The sequence below is a fragment of the Tamandua tetradactyla genome, chromosome 15 (assembly GCF_023851605.1).
Source record: "Tamandua tetradactyla isolate mTamTet1 chromosome 15, mTamTet1.pri, whole genome shotgun sequence".
Lineage (NCBI taxonomy): Eukaryota > Metazoa > Chordata > Mammalia > Pilosa > Myrmecophagidae > Tamandua > Tamandua tetradactyla.
Window position 1 is genome coordinate 41,350,912 of NC_135341.1, and position 17,123 is coordinate 41,368,034.

The 17,123-nt window shown below is 39.3% G+C and overlaps 1 protein-coding gene across 5 annotated transcripts in view; it reads right to left on the minus strand.

The window, feature by feature from the left end:
* Window positions 1-17,123, minus strand: part of LARS2 (leucyl-tRNA synthetase 2, mitochondrial) — a 200,267-nt gene that overhangs the window by 50,102 nt on the left and 133,042 nt on the right. For all 5 annotated transcript variants that reach the window (XM_077129574.1, XM_077129571.1, XM_077129573.1 and 2 more), the window contains 2 exons: window positions 15,609-15,707; window positions 12,109-12,246 (listed from right to left, as the gene is read on the minus strand). In XM_077129574.1, the coding sequence (XP_076985689.1) occupies window positions 12,109-12,246; window positions 15,609-15,707 (237 nt within the window). The remainder of the gene's footprint in view (window positions 1-12,108; window positions 12,247-15,608; window positions 15,708-17,123) is intronic.

Below are 17,123 nucleotides of genomic sequence, written 5' to 3' on the forward strand. Positions count from 1 at the left end.
AACATGTTCTCTCTACCATCTAGCCCCTGACTACCTTCCTTAAGAGGCTTCTTCTCTGCCACTTCAATGTACTTACTCCTCGCAGAGGCTGCATGGATGCTCAGCTGGTCCTCAGGGCTGTGTCCCCTCTGGCGGAAATGCCCATTCCAGCTTAGGCTGCCAGGGGAACCCGGATTCATCCTTTACCACCGAGCTCCCACATTCCCTTCTCGGGAAGGCTACCCCTGTCCTTTCCCCACAGTTCCTCACACCTGCAGGTCTTCGGTGCCCTGCTGCATGAAGATTCCCCACCAGGCTGTGCTATGCATTACCACTAAGGACCAGCCCAATCCCTGCCTTATACCCACCCCTATATCCCCAACATAACACTATGCCCATGGATAACAGGGTCTTTAAAAAATGTTCATAAAAAAAAATGGATGAATAAATGAACAGAGGTATGTCTGGTGAGATGGAAGGAAGAACTAGATGGGGTGTTTGCTCTGTTGTGCTGCTCCTAAAGCCATCTTTGCCTTCCAATCTGTGGCAGTTTATATAAAGAGGATAGAACAATGCAACACCAGTTGTAAAAGAAAAGGAAAAAATTGTATGGCTAATTTTTCGTTGAGCAAGTGAAGGAAGACACTGAATACAAATAAATTTAAAAGCACAAAGCAAATGAACCTAGTATTGTACAGGGAACGAATGCCTGCCCCTAAAGCCCAGGAGCACCCATGGCTGAACAGGGCTAATCGGTCCACACAGCTCTTGCACAAGTTCATCTTTTATATTGAAATTTTCCTCAAATAATTTTACATGCTGCTTCCTGACACAACAGAAATGAACCGTAGCCTCTTCCTAATATGTTCCGTGCAGGCAGGAAGAATTTGCTCTACTGTATTAGGCTCTAGTGTCCCTGTATCAGCTTTTGAGGTTTTCCCTCCTCTCTTGCCATGTGTAGGGTGGCTTTGTGCACTCTTAAGAGAAATGAGAAAGAGATGCCTGTGATACAGAAAGAAGAAGCGAATAAACTGGATTCCAGAGATAAAGTAGGAATGAGTAGGATGACCCAAATCAGCAGCTTTCAGTCCCAGGAAGGGGCTGGGGAAGAAATAATCCTTTTCTCAGGTCTTGCAGTTCATGAAATGGTTTAACATCGCCACCTTCTGGGACTGGACAGAATTGCAACCTGCCAGAATCATCTTCCCAGCTGTTATGCCAAAAGACAAACTTCTTCAACCTCAGCTTTCAAAACCATTTTTTTTTTTGTTAAGGTAAACCTTAAAATGAAGAACAGGTCATACTGAAAAAGTATAAATCTTAAGGATGTGACAAATTTTTACAACATGAATACATTTGTGTAACTAGCACCCAGATTAACAGAATGTGACCCCGTCCACCACAGACCTTCCCCCAGGCACTACTCAAGTGCTATCACTGTCCAGACTTCTAACACCATGGATTAGTTTTGCCTGTTTCCAAACCACTTCTAATCATTTCAGGATGAGGGACCTCAGGAGCTTTCCCCAGAACTGGCAGGTATTCCATCACGATATGAGGCATTCAAAATAAAGCCTGCTGGTTAAAGTGATTAAGTCCAAATTTCTGAAAGTTACAGCAGTTGGAGGTCACTTGTCCCCTCTGTCTTCTCCGGGGACTATAATACTGCAGGGGCCTTCTCAGAGCAATCATCTAGAGCACAGATGGCAGACCTCGACACAACTGCCCAATGCCCTTGTGGTATTTGTACAGACAACACTGACAGTAGCAGCATTTCTTGCTTAACTCAGACTGAGCCTCAGAATTCTTCTCAGTGCCACATTATCAGAAAACACCCAGAGTTATTATGTGAAAAATATTTATTTATTTAACAAATTTTATTGAGTATCTATTATGTGCCCAGCACTGAGCTGAGCCTTGGAGATAAAATGGAGGCAAAATAATCCCTGTCTTCATGGAGCCAAGTTATTGCTACCACTGAACCAAAAGCCCTGCCTGACCTCTCTCAGAGCTGAGGGAGGAAAAAAGTCTAGACATATTTGAAGATCAACTCTCTCCAAATCAAGTCCAAATTGTTTCAGCCTGGCAATCCTTCCTTCTCACTTTTTCTGTTCTTTCCAAATGCTTTCCGTTCATGAGTCCAGCTCCTCACTCACACTCTTCTCTCAATTGTAATCACAACTGCCCATCTGTCAAAATCCTCCTGGTTCTTTCTTCTAGCCTTGGTTCACATGAAACCTTCACCGGGAAGGCCCTGCTGGTCAAAATTAGTTGTTCCTTCCTTGAAACACTGAAAATGGCAGAGATTATATTTCATTGTGCTTGCAAGTGAGTTGCTTCCCTGTCTGTCTTCTTCCTATGATGGATAGGAGAAGGAAAATCCTTGAAGATCTCCCATCCTAGTGCCTAGTTCATAACAGATGCTCAATAAATGCTAATGGTTTGAACTAAGTTGAATTCATTTCAGTGAATGAATAAATGAACCTACCTCAGCAGAGTTGGGGGGCAAACATGGAGGACAAAATGGAAGCAGAGATGAAGAAATAAAGAGGTGAATGAAGGCGCAGGCGTTGAATGCTAAAGCTTACGGTTGGGGCCATGACCTTTTTTGGAGGGCGGGGCACATTGAAAGACTTCAAACTCCACTCACTTCCAGAAGTAGAAAGGGCAGCAGGAGCTGGGGAATGAGAGAGAGAAAGTGCCCTGAGAGTGTTCACAAGGCATTTCACTCCAGGGTCAGGGAATCCTGCTCATTCCCCAGTGATTCTCTCTCCATTCCTCCAGGGCTCTAGGGAATGCTCCATACAGTTTTGGGAATCTGGTTCTCATTTTCTTGGCTAAAGCTGACCACAGCAAGCCTCATGTGTAGTTTAGCTCTGAATGAGAAATTGCGCTTGTTTATTCTTCAAACATATGTCTGAACAATTGGGCACCGAGCATCGTGCAACTCATGAGCAAGCTTACAGGAGAAAGGGCAGTCCACATTACCACAGAGAAGAGGCACTGGGTGCAACGTGGAGGCATGAGGTACAAAGGGGTGAGGGGCATGGAGCCCCAGGGAACCTCCTGAACTTGGAACCTGGCGTTGCTGGGATCCCACCACACTGCCAACCTCATTCCTCACAGACTCATGACAGGTAAACATTTTTTCCTATTTGTTCATTCATTCATCATGACATGTGGTGCTTGGAAAAGCAACAGCAAACAAATTTTTTTTTTTAATCAAAAAAATTTTTTTCAACATAACAACATACGAACATGAACATTCTTACCATATGATCATCCCATTCTTGGTATAGAATCAATAACTCACAATATCATCACACAGTTGTATATTCATCGCCATGATCATTTCTTAGGACATTTGCATCAATTCAGAAAAAGAAATAAAAAGAAAAAAACTCACACATACCATACCCCTTACTCTTCCCTCTCATTGACTGCAGTATTTCTATCTACCCAATATATTTTAGCCTTTGTTTTCCCTATTTTATTCTGTACCCCTTACCACTCCCTTTCATTTATCACTAGCATTTCAATCTACTAAATTTATTTTAACATTTGTTCCCCTATTATTTATTTATTTTCAATCCATATGCTTTACTCATCTGTCCATACTACAGATAAAAGGAGCCTCAGACACAAGGTTTTCACAATCACATAGTCACATAACAGCAAACAAACTTGCATAAGCAACTAAGTTATTCATTAATTACATTGATTGTGCATGGCAAGGGGGTATAATTAGTATGCAAAGCTAAACAACAAACAAACCCCTTCTGACCCGGGGAGCAGCAAAGGTGGGTGTGTTATGCAGGGCATTTGCCTTGAGATAGGTCCTGGTTGGTTTCATTTTCATGACTACAAATTCGTGTCCTTTTCCCTCTTTTCTTATTCCTTCAATACTGCCCCTAGTAGGGGAATACTTTCGCTTTAATGAGAGCACGGCTGTATGTACCCAGGACAATAAGTGATGGAATCTTCAGGTTTCCTCCTTAGTTTGGACTCCACTAATTCTAAAATTACACAGAGGAGGCCTGCTGGGTCTTAGAGGCCACCCTTGTCCCATTGAAAAATAAAAGGAGAAAGAAACAAAGGGAAGCAGGGAGGGAGGGAGGCAAAGCAAAAAAGAGAAAGAAAGGAACAAAGAAAGAGAGAAACTGAGAGGGTGGAAGGGGTGAGGTTTGCTAATCATTAGGATAAACAAGGAATTTCAGAACATGGAGTGATAGGCTATTTTAAGTGTCCTTATAAAAATCATTAGGGAGTTCTCACATACAAGGCATGTACTAATCATAATGGCTAAAGAATCTCAAGACTCAAAACTGACTAGTCATTGAAGATTCCATTTACTTAATTATGAAGCCCTAGATGGTTTACATAGCCTGCTGCCCATTCTCCTGACCTAGTCAGACTATTACTCTGTAGATAAGAAGAGAAAACAGGAGGCCATGGATCTCTGAAAATGGTCTTTAACTCAAGAGTTTTTATCAATCAAATTACGTTTCCCTCCTCTTTTCCTTGCCCTCTGCCTAGAAACATCATGTTCACATGATGAGCCAATGTCTAAGAAGTAAGCCACAGCTCCTTCTTAAAACAGCATCACTTCCGTTCATACTGCACCAGCCAGTAGCACAGAAGGAGGTTTTATTAATACAATGAGACTCAAATAAAGGTTTTTTCCCTTTTCCTTTTCATTTCCCAATAGCCCCGTTTCAGGTGTGGTCAGAGGAAAGCGCTGCATGGACCAGGGCCTGCGAGCTCTCAAAGGTCAACAGGTGGCTGTAAACCCAGCAGCAGCAGCTTTGGACAGCTTGTTGACTGCAAGCTGCAGGGAGAATTTCAGGTCGGAGTTTACTGTCTCTGTGAGTTGTATTAAACAGCAATAACAAAAACGGACAGGATTCCCATGTTTACAGCCGTCTCTCACAAGGCGAGAGACAAGGTTTCTTTATCTTAGCTGGGTACAGATGAGCTGCAATACCTTCTCCCACTGCCACGTGCCCCTCCTGGCTCCCTTTCATCCTAGTACTAGGGCCAGGAAGGAGGGAAGCCGAAAGCTGAAGCCCCCCCCCCATCGGCAAACCAAACTGGGAGGCTTGACATGTTTTCCCTTCTACATACACATTGTAAGTGACTTTGCTTTTTCTATTATAAAGCTACACAATCACTGGAAAACATCTGAAAAAATCAGAAGTCCATAAAAAATTACCAATAAGCTCACTACATAGAGATAACTAGTGTTACCATTCTGGTATGAGTTTTTCTGGTCACTTCTCACTTGTGTAGGTAGTGTACAGACATGCCTATTTACATAAAGACGAGATAACCAAATGAAACCTACCATTTTATATCCAAATTTATATCCAAATTTCTAGCTACTTGAATTCTAGCTACTTCTAGCATTTACATGAGCACTTTTGATTACAGCATTTTTAGATTATTCTTTTAGATTTCTAGAAGTGCAATGTTTACATTCAAAAGTGAACATTTTCAAGGCTCTTTCTATATATTATCAAAATGCTTTATAGAAAAGTTGCTCCAAACTCTCTCCTTCCTGAAGTAAATCACAGTGCTCCTCCCACCCTACCTTCTTGCATATTTGCTATGTGGAAAATGGGGTCTCACTGTCGTTTTAATTTGTATTCCTTTGAGAGCCTGTGGGGGAAATATTTACTGTAAAATGTATAAAATGTAGTATGCTTATTGGTCCTTCAGATATTTTCTTTTGTAAACTTCCTGCTGAGATTAATTCTAGACTAGTCATTAGTCTGGTGTTTCAGACCACACAGTGAAGGCACCTGCTGTCATACCCAAGGTGGCAGATCCAGCCTGGAGCCCAGCCTCTTAAAAAGTGGTAGACACTACCTGAAAGCAGAAACCACACACCTAAATGTGCAAGTGATCAAAGAAACATCCAGGACTCTTTTAGAAAACAGGAAAGGTTATTAGATGTACACAAACTTTTGCTGGTTATGTTTGAGGAAATTTAACCAGAATCTTAGAGTTAAGAGGGTATTCAGAGATGACGTGCTGGTTTGAAGCTATTATGCACCCCATAAAGGCCATGTTTGGGCAGGCCAAGGTGGCTCAGCAGCAGAGTTCTCGCCTGCCGTGCTGGAGACCTGGGTTCAATTCCTGGTGCCTACCCATGTTAAAAAAAAAAAAAAAAAAGGCCATGTTCTTTTCATCCCTTCATGTGGGTACAGACCCATTATGGATGTGACCTTTCAGTTAGATTGTTTCCATGGAGATGTGACCCACCCAATTCAAGGTGGGTGTTAATTCTTTTAATGGAGTTCAAAAGACAGAAAACACAGAGAGAGATATACAAATAACAGAGAGATGAAACCAAGTGAAGTCCATAAAGAGCGAAAAATGTCCCAAAGATACTTTGAGAAGACTCACAGGACACAGATTGCTCAGAGAGGTGTCCCTGGAGAAATCAGAAGAACACACAGACCCTAAAAGCAACAGAACTAGGGAGCAAAGGACCAGCAGGCACCTTCCCATGTGACAGCAGTGTCCCAGATGCCAGCAGCCTTTCTTATAGAAGGAATCATTGTATTGATGCCTTAATTTGGACATTTCCATGGCCTTAGAATTTTAAATTTGTAACTTAATAAGTTCCCATTATAAAAGCCAACCCATTTCTGCTATATTGCATTCTGGCAGCTTTAGCAAATCAAAAGAGATTATCAAATCTCTAACACAGGAAGCCACTGAGGCCCCAAATGGCTAGGTCTCTTGCCCAAAGCCATTCCACTAGTTGGCGGCACAACAGAGCATAGAACATAGTCTTGACTCCACGTTCAGAGTGACTGCTTGAGACGGTGGCCAAGGAACTGAGGAATGTAAAACTTGAGCACAAACCCTGTGACTCTTCCATACCTCCTCAAATGACAATGCTAATCAAAAGGAATACAGAGACAGACTCATAAAATTCTTATCTACACACATTTCAAAAACATACCTACTAAATAGAGAAACATATATAGCTTGACAGGTCTCAATCTTTCCTCTCAGGCCATCTTGAAGAAATTGTTTGGAGATTTCTAAGTTACTTGTCAGAGAAAGTGGGTGATTTTCACTTCATTTGTGGCTGATCGCTTTACCAAAGTATATCTGATAAAGAGGTAGTGCTCATAGATAGTGTTTAGAGGCTGCTATTGCCCTGATGAGATCTGACAGGAGTGATCCTGTCAGTACTGCTGAGAAAGAGAGATGACTTCCTTCACTTTCTTCAAAAAGGTCCGCCTTTCAAAGAACATAAAATATTGTGTATGTGTGTGTATAGGGGCATGGACAGAATTTTATCATCTGGAAAAGAATTAAAAAAAACAAAAATAGGAATTTTTTTTACATAGGAATTTCTCAGCTTACACCATAGGGCTGCTGCCCTTAAAGCTGGCAGTAAAGCAAATTTGTACCAAGAAGCATTGCAAATTAGAAATGTGTGTGGGCAGAAACAATATCATACACCAAACTATATTTTAAAATTATACATGAATGTTACACACCCTTTTTTTTGTCTTGAATATCGTTTTAAGCCATTGTAAAGAAGTAAAAAAGTAACCAGACCCAGTTTTATAGTTTGGGATAGTTGTTCATTGAATAATCAAATACTTGGCCATTGATTGATTAGTTGACTATTTCTACAAATATTTAGAAGCTGGCAAATAACGTGCCCCATTGTTAAGGAGCTAGAAATCATTTATTTAAGGTCTTGGTTTCCAGGCTGAGATGAGAAGAAAATATTTTTCATTTAATATTTTAATTTAATCTTGCATTTAATCTTTAAACTTAATCTCTATCTAATTCTTGCTATCCTAAGGTGGACATTTCCTTTAAAGAACACAAATTTTTATCTGTTTATACCAAAGGGTTAAACTCTAATTATTTAAACAAATTCACTGAGAAATGTACAATGTGAAAGTAACACAATACAATTCTCATCCTCAAATGCAATTTTTATCTACCGAGGTAAAGACATTTCTGGAGATAAGAAATGCAAGGCAGGACTGGTAATTTCTATAATCCAAAGTGCAAATGTTTTAACTAATCTATTTAACTGAGGATTAATTCTCTAAATGTGTTTAGTGTTTTTCTGATGCAAATCAGTTTATTTTTACACATGAAGGTCTCAGGGACTAATAAGAAGAAACTTATTTAAAGCATTTAACTATATACTGAATTAACTTTCTGTACAGTAGACTTCTTTTTATTAATTTTTAATTTTTTTATTGTGAAATATAACATATATACAAAAAAAGAAATCAATTTCCAAGTACATTTTAACAAGTAGTTATAGACAGATTTTAAAGTTTTGTATGGGTTACAGTTACACAATTTTTCATTTTTTCTTCTAGTTGCTCCAGGACATTGGAGATCTACAGAAATATCAGTAAAATGATTCAGCAGTCATACTCATTTATTAAATCCTATCTTCTCTGCTATACTCTTCCTTCTCTTTATTTTATTTTTTTAACTTTTTTTATTGTATAGTATATAACATATATACAAAGCAAAGAAATAAAAAAGCAATAGTTTTCAAAGCACTCTTCAACAAGTAGTTACAGGACAGATCCCAGAGTTTGCCATGGGCTACCATATGATCCTCTCAGATTTTTCCTTCTAGCTGCTCCAGAATATAGGAGGCTAGAGGGCTTAATTATTTTTTTATCATCACAACAGAATTCCTTTCCTTCTTTTTTTGTGAAAAACAATATATATACAAAAAGAACCTATAAATTTCAAAGCACAGCACCACAATTAGTTGTAGAACATATTTCAGAGTTTGACATGGGTTACAATTTCAATTTTAGGTTTTTACTTCTACCTGCTCTAAAATACTGGAGACTAAAAGAGATATCAATTTAATGATTCAGCATTCATATTCATTTGTTAAATTCTATCTTCTCTGTATAACTCCACCATCACCTTCGAACTTTCCATTCCTTTCTTTAGGGGTGTTTGGGCTATGGCAATTCTAAATTTTTCATATTGGAAGGGTCTGTCACTAATATGGGGTAGGGAGATGGAACTATCTGATGTTCTGGAGAGGCTGGGCTAGGTTTCAGGACTTATCTGGACCAGGGACCCATTTGGAGGTTGTAGGTTTCTAGAAAGTTACTCTAGTGCCTGGAATCCTTGAGGAATCTTATATACTGCCCTAGGTGTTCTTTAGGATTGGCTGGAATGGTCCTGGTTGGCAGTAGACTTCTTTCAATCCATGCGTGAATATGTAGAAGTAGGGAGCAAGACTGAGTATGGGACATAGAGGAGGAGGTCGCAGTGTGGTCATCTCAATGGAAAAAGGAAAAAGTGTGACAGAATTCCACATCTATTGATAATAAAAACTCCAACAAAACTGGGAAGAACAGGGAACCACTTTAACCTGATAAAGAAGACATCTACAAAAAGCCCACAGGGTATATACTGCTGAAAAGAGAAATGTCAGACGTATTTTCTTTTAAGATCAGTAACAAGACCAAGATAATAACCATTACCATAGATATTCAACGTTGTGCTAGGGAGTCTAGCTAATGCAGCATGGCAAAAAAGAAATAAAATACATAAGAATTAAAAAGGAAGAAACAAAACTGTCATTATTTACAGATGATATGATTACTTATATAGAAAAATCAAAAGAATCTACTGTTAGTTCTCAGGATTAATAAGAGAAACTAGCAAATTTTCTAGATAAATCAATATACTAAAATCAATGGCATTTCTAAAATAGCAGCAACAGCAAAAAATGTAAATAAAACAGAGAAACCATTTATAACAGTACCATAAGTATAAAGCAATAAAAATGTGTAAGCCCACTGTTGAGAGAATTTTATTGAAGGATAGTAAAGAAAACCTAAGTCATTAGAGAGATATGTGGTGTTTATAATAGGAAAACTCAATATTGCAAACAGTTCATGCCTTTGCTGAAATTGACGTATAGAGTCAATGCAATTCCAGTTAAATTCCAATAGACATTTTGGTGGAATTTGACAAGTTGATTCTGAATTTTATATGGAAGAATAAAGTTTCAATGATTGGCCAAAATTCTCCTGAAGTAAAAGAACCAAGAAGGAGAACTTCCCTACTCAATAACAAGACTTACAAAGATAAAATAACAAAAGCAGTACTGAATTTGCATTGCAAAAAACAAATAGACTAATGGACAGAATAAAAATCCTATAAAGAGGCCCTTGCATATATGAAAAAATAATTTTACGATAGAGAAGGCACTACAGATCAGTGGGGAAAAGGACAGTCTGTTCTATAATAAACTGGGACACCAAAAGCAATAACTACAAAGGAAAGATGATTAACTTTCACTACACTAAATTAAGAATTGCTGTTTGGTGAAAAATAATACAAACATAAGGAAAAACCGGAAAAAAAATTTGTAATATATATATCTGGAAAAGGATTAGTATCCAGAATATTTAAAGAATTCGTACACATTAATAAAAGACACACAACCCAGAAGAAATAAGGGCAAAGGACACAAACAGGGATTTAATGGAAGAGAAAACAAAGAGGTCCACAAACATATAAAAAACATGTGAAACTTCATTAAGTAATTAGTGTCTTCAAATTTAAGCTTAACTCAGAAAGTGACCCATTCTATACCCAGTGGGTTGATAAACTGCAAAAAGCTAGATAATGAATCCAGCTGAATACAGCAATGGGAACTTCGTATCTGTTGGTGCGAATGTAAGTTTATATAATCACTTTGGGAGACAATTTGGTGTTACCTAGTAAAGTTAAACATGTACATACCCACTCATTTAGCAATTTCACTCTTAGGTATACACCCTAGGGATTTGCTGAAACATGTACATCAGGAAACATGTACAAGAATGCTCACAGCAGTTCTGTTCAAAATTGTACTAAACAGTTCAATGACCATCAATGATGTTATAGATAAATTGAATTCAGTATTACAAATTCCATTCCATATAACAGAATACCATACAGCAATGAAAAGGGAATCTAATATAATTTCACACATCAATGCTGATAAATCTTTTAAAGAGTTGAGTGAGGAAAGCAAGACAGAACACATGAAATATGATTTCACTTATGTGAACTTCAAAGATGGGAAATGATACATATGTTTTAAGGACATATACAGAGGTGATAAATTCATTAAGAAAAGCAAATAAATAATACAAAGCTCACAGTAGGTGTGGGCCTGAGGGAGGGGTGATGGATGCAGAAAAAGGGATGTTTGATTCAAGAGAGGAAGAAAAGGGCTGTATGATTTGAGAGAGGTACTCTGGGTATTCTTAGGTACTGGTAATGGTCTATTTATAAACTGAGAAGTGGGTACAAGGATGTTCATTTTATTCTTTAAATTTTATACATACATATATATGTTTATGCATTTATTTCTATTTCATGGGAAAAAAGCACACATGAATTTTAATGCACATAATGGGGATCAAATTATAGGCCAACAAGAAAAGAATTTATTTTTATTTTTTACATGGGCAGGCACTGGGAATTGAACCCGGGTCCTCTGGCATGGCAGGCTGAGCACTCTGCCTGCTGAGCCACCGTGGCCCACCCAGAAAAGAATTCAGCAATAGATTTACAAAGTGATTTCCTAGCTTTCAGTCCTTAATATACTTTTTTTTTGCATGGGCAGGCACCGGGAATTGAACCCAGGTCTCCAGCACAGCAGGCGAGAACTCTGCCACTGAGCCACCATTGCCTACCCTGAGTCCTTAATATACTTTTATTAGAGTGAAACTATCAAGGCAGGGTTCAGCCATGCTTAGAAATAGAGATTACACAGAGAGGTACAGAAGATCAACATGACCTCAAATGAGAAGCTATAAAAAGCTATATAACATTGTGAACCGTTTCTGTCTCACAAGTAAAAGTCTCAATTACTTAACTCAGCTAAGCAAACAGAGAAAAGCCGGAAGCTAGATTCTATGTAAAGATGCAACACAATATGCTGGAGTTGATTAATCAATAAAATATACTTCATGGGTTAAGGCTGCCAATGACCTCTAAAGCCTAGGATTCTTCTGCTACATATATTTACCTTGCTTCCAAAGAACTGGCATCTGCTACTGTTCATGGAATTGAAACTTTTTGCAAAGTTGTATAAATGCTTACCTGTGTTTGATCATCTTTTGATCGTGGCAAAAATGGCTCAAGAATCTTGCATAGAACAAGTGCATGACAGCGTGTTCTTTCCCTCCAATGTACAAATCCACAGGCATCCAGTAATCTGCCAAGGCTGTGTTAAAAGGGCTAGATGAAAGAGAAATGGTCATTTTTAAAAATTTGCTTTGTCACAATTGTGTCAATCAGAGAGACAGTTATTATTTGCATATGCCCTGAAATAAATTATGTCAGGGACAGGCAGTGATTTTCTTTTTAAAATATAACAAGAAGCCAGATCAGTGTTATTTTATGAAATTTACAAGAACCATTAGTGGCATTACAGATGTATTTTAACAAATGCAATTTGCATGAAAATAAGAGGAAAACTATAATAGCCAAAAAAAAAAAAAAAACCCAACAAAATTGTATCTTGGCACAATACATATCTGAATATCTAGATTGATTTTAATTATGATTAGCCTTTCGGAGATTTTTTTGTGTGTGTGTTCTTACCCACAGAGGGCAATGTGGCATTTATGGTGGAGAATTAACATGCAGAAGCTAAACGTTCATTTTAAAACATAAATTCAACCTTATTTTTAAAAGCAGCCTTAAAATACAGATAGCAGGCACCTGTATGAGGCTTACTGAATGCAATGAAGTAAATTTAGGGTAAATTGTCATAAAATACCCTAAAACTCTCTCTCACCTAATAGACACTATTTAGCCACCAGAGATCCTAAAAGAAAGGCTTCTTTGCACTCTGCAGTTCGAATGGATGTCAGGGAGAAGAGGAAACTCTCCTTCTCTCTGCTTTCTGGCTGGGATCACATGGGCCTGTGACTGTGTAGTATGTGCGTGTGTGTGTGTGCAAGTGCATGTTTTGGGGGACAGCACTAGTGGAGACAGACCTCTCCATTCTCAAAGTATGGAGAGGTCATTTGCTCAGGTAAATCTTTGCCTTTGGAGGACTTGTACTTTACAGTTTCAAATATTTGTGAATTCTCTCCCCTACACTAACTTAATGCCTTTTTATTTTTCCCAGCATTGACTTGGTTGGCTCCAGCTGTAATGCTGGAAGCAAGGGCCTGTCACTTAAGCAGTACACAAGCCTGGCCAATACATTTCCATCTCAAGGCTGCATGGTTTTCTCTTCTCTTCTCACTGTGGCAGGATTCTGGTGAAGTAAACAAACAAAACCCACCCCTAAACTTTTTTTTTAAGTTCATGAAAAATGGTTTCCCCAAAAATCCAACTGCTAATGCAGGTGACAGAAAAGAAGGGATAGTCAAGGACGGTACTTAGCCAGTCAAATTTGGGATACATTAAGGAGTAAAAACATCTGTGATTTACCCAGGAAACTGTCCTGGTGAGAACTCAAAGGCAGTGCTGAAACTAACCATCTGAAAGGATGGTGTTCTACGAGGGAAATGATGTGCTATGTGGTATTCACACATGGGGACTGCAGAGCTCAGGATGTCTCTCTTAACCAGCCCAGGGTCTCATCATTGTAATTTTTTTTTAAATTATGAAATATAACGTATATACGAAAAAGCAATAAATTTCCAAGAACATTTAAACAAGTAGTTATAGAACAAATTTTAAAGTTTGGTATGGGTTACAGTTCCATGATTTTTTGTTTTTTCTTCTAGTTGCTCCAAGACACCAGAGACCAACAGAAATATCAATATAATGATTCGGCAGTCATACTCATTTGTTAAATCCTATCTTCTCTGTTATACTCCTCCTCTTTAAATAACATATATACATACAAGTAATAAATTTCAAAGTACATTGCAACAACTAGTTGTAGAAGAGACTTCAGAGAGCTGGCATGAGCCACAATTTCACAATTTTAGGTTTTTATTTCTAACTGCTCTAAGGTACTGGAGGCTAAAAGAAGTATCAGCATAAACGATTCAGCACTCATACTCATTTGTCAAACCTGACCTTCTCAGTTTAACTCCACCATCACCTTTGATCTTTCTCCCACTCTTTAAGGGTATCTGGGCTATTCTCATTCTAATCCCATCATCATAATGTAGAGTCTCTACCATTTTGTAGGAAGGCTTTCCTCTAAACACTGAGAAGGTAAAGAGCCCGGACCACCCTCACTTACTAAGCGAGCTGGTATGAAATGGGGCACATCGACAGTTCCCTCTAGGAGGAAGGAAGCCCCAGAAGGGGAGCCCCAGTGCAGGTTAGACTGGTCACCTTGGGGACTCTGGCCACAGTACCACAGGGCATCCCTTCTGCCTTTGTGGGGTACTGTTTACTCAAGTCTCACTCATTTCTGGATGGCCTGAACTCAAATTACAAATCGCAATACTGCAGGGTGGGATTTTCACAGGGGGAAGGTGGGAGCACCCATTTCATAGCAAATATTATTTTACAACCAATAAAGACTAAAAGAGCATTTTTATATGTGGACTACAGGGCTTCAGGGTAATATTTCTACTGTGGACAAGGGCATTCTGGCAAAGCCCTGTTAAACACAGCGTTTTGTATTCTTCTACGTTCCGGAATGGTTTCTTTTCACTCTTATTCTCTTTACCTACTACCCACTGCTCTCTTTTCCTTCTTTCTTTTTTTTGGTCAAAGAAATGCATGTACATAGCTGAAAAATCAGGCTTATAATGAAAAAATGGTGGTCTCCAGCCCCATTCCTTCCCATCTCCCAGTGGTTAGAAACAATCACTTTTAATGATTTTCCCTTTTCTTCTGTTAATTATTTAAAAATACATTTATACTCTATTGATTTATCAATTTTTAGAAACTATCCACTGACTGTACGTGATAAGAGATAAGGTTTCTTAGCTCTCTCACACTCCCTGTCTCCTACCCACCCTATATAGTTGCATCACAATTTTCAGTTAAATAAATAATTAACATTATGTCTTTAAACCATGTAAATGGGTTCACTACAAGGCCTAGGGGAGTATTATGATTGCATTTCCTTCCTTTTTATTGCTTTTATTTTTCTTGGATTTTGAATTTCCTTGGCTGTGAATAATCTAACTGAATAATCTAATGAGTGTTTCAAGGAGCACAGGTGACCAACAAGCTCCAGCGGCTGCATCTTTGGACCCACTGCAGCGTTCGTGCTTGGCCGTGCTCTCCCAGGCTGCTCTGACTCTGCCTGAGAGTGAGAACTGGAGTGGGATGGTGGTGGAGGGGATGCACAGAACCTTTTCTGCTGGATTTGGGACTCTAATGACAAGCCTTGCTCAGGGACTCCTCACTGGGCTGGTGGAGACTTTCTCAGAGCCACACTGGGGACTGAGGTTCTTCCTACCCCATCTCTCTTCCTTCCTTCCCTCCTTGCATAGATGCTGAACAGGCATTATAGCCCAAGGGCTCTTCCAGCCTACTCTTGCTCCCTCTTCCCTTTATCCTTCATGGGCATTTCCTCTAATAAAGCTCTTGCACATCACATTTCATTGTGGTGTCCACTTTTTTTGGAGGATCCAAACTGACACATGCCTAAAGAATTCAGCAGAGGGCTTTACCTGTGAGCATTGTGAGGGTCGGTGTATCTGAAGTAGTACCAAGCAGAATCAACAAAAGTATCCATGGTGTCTGTCTCTCTCTTGGCTGCTCCCTTGCACCTAAGAAATAAATGAAATTCATCACTTGTTTTCTTTTTAAATTTTAATGTAGCTTTCCACTAGCTTTTAAGAAGGCTATGGAAATGAGTATGAATTTAAAATGTCATAAGAACATTGTCACATCATGAAAAGACAACTCAGAGAAAGGTCTTTTTGTACTGTATGGTGTGTTAAAGAAATTTACAAAATAGGTATTTTAATGGGATTAAGATTCTTTTGCATATTAACCTTTATATCAGGCATGTCAAGTTTGCCTTCGGTCAATGCCTTCTTTATGATGCTCATGAGGCAAATCAATTTCTGAAGAGAAGCTGAAAACCAAATGCAGTAAGATGTGCTGAAAAATGAACTTGGTTTTTTCCTACATCTGCTCTAGGGGGAAGGGTGCTGAAAGCCAGGAGGGTGACTTCAGGAAGATAAATTTTACCTAAGAGGCTCTAACGGCAGTGGTGTGTTAGAGACAGCTAATTCCAGCTGGTGAGAATCAACTATTAGCATCTGTTCCCAACCCAACAAAAAAGGGAGGTCAAGTTGATAGAAATCAGCCCCGATGGAATATTTATGTTACAGAAATTGGCAAACGCTATACATCAGGACCTCCCTTCTTCCTCTGTCCAGAGAAAGGGTTGTTCAACATTTACTAACACAAGCCTAAAGAGAGCTTGCCTTCAAGAAGGTAGAGAACACCCTACTGTCCAAGAAAGAGAATGAAGTGAGATCCTTGGTGTATCAAGGGCTGAAAGAATAAACAATCCACATCCTAGGGACAGAGATGCCTGAGGAGCAACAAAGTTCCACAAGGGTCCAACCACTGAACCGATTCTGAAGCATGTTCTTGGTGGGTGCCTGTGGGACTGAAGACCCATGGCTGAGAGCTGCAATGCCTAGGAATTCTGAAGCATGTTCTTGGTGGGTGCCTGTGGGACTGAAGACCCATGGCTGAGAGCTGCAATGCCTAGGAAGCCAAGAGAGTTTGCCCTCAGCCCTGAGGCGTAGGAGAGCCAGCTATTAACAGGGACTCCTTTTGGAAGTAAGGCACCTCAGCAGGAATGGGGATGGAAGGGGGACCAACTTCCCCTCCAAATACTTCACTTTTGGCAATATAAGTCTTTGGGATTCTTGGAGAATTTGGGGGGTGGGTGGGAGGGGATGAAGAGGCCCAAGAGACACTGATAAAACTTTCTGCTAATTTAGCATACAAGGCCTTGAGTCTGTTTTGTGTGTGTGTGTGTGTGTGTGTGTGTGCATGATCTGGGAATCGAACCCGGATCTCCCACATGAAAGGTAAGCATTCTACCACTGAACCACCTGTGCACCCTTGAGTCTGTTTTTAATTTTAAAATTAAAGAAGGGTTGCATCTGTGATGCAGTTCCTTTTGGCTTTAAAAATACTACTGAAGGACACAGTTGCTCTCT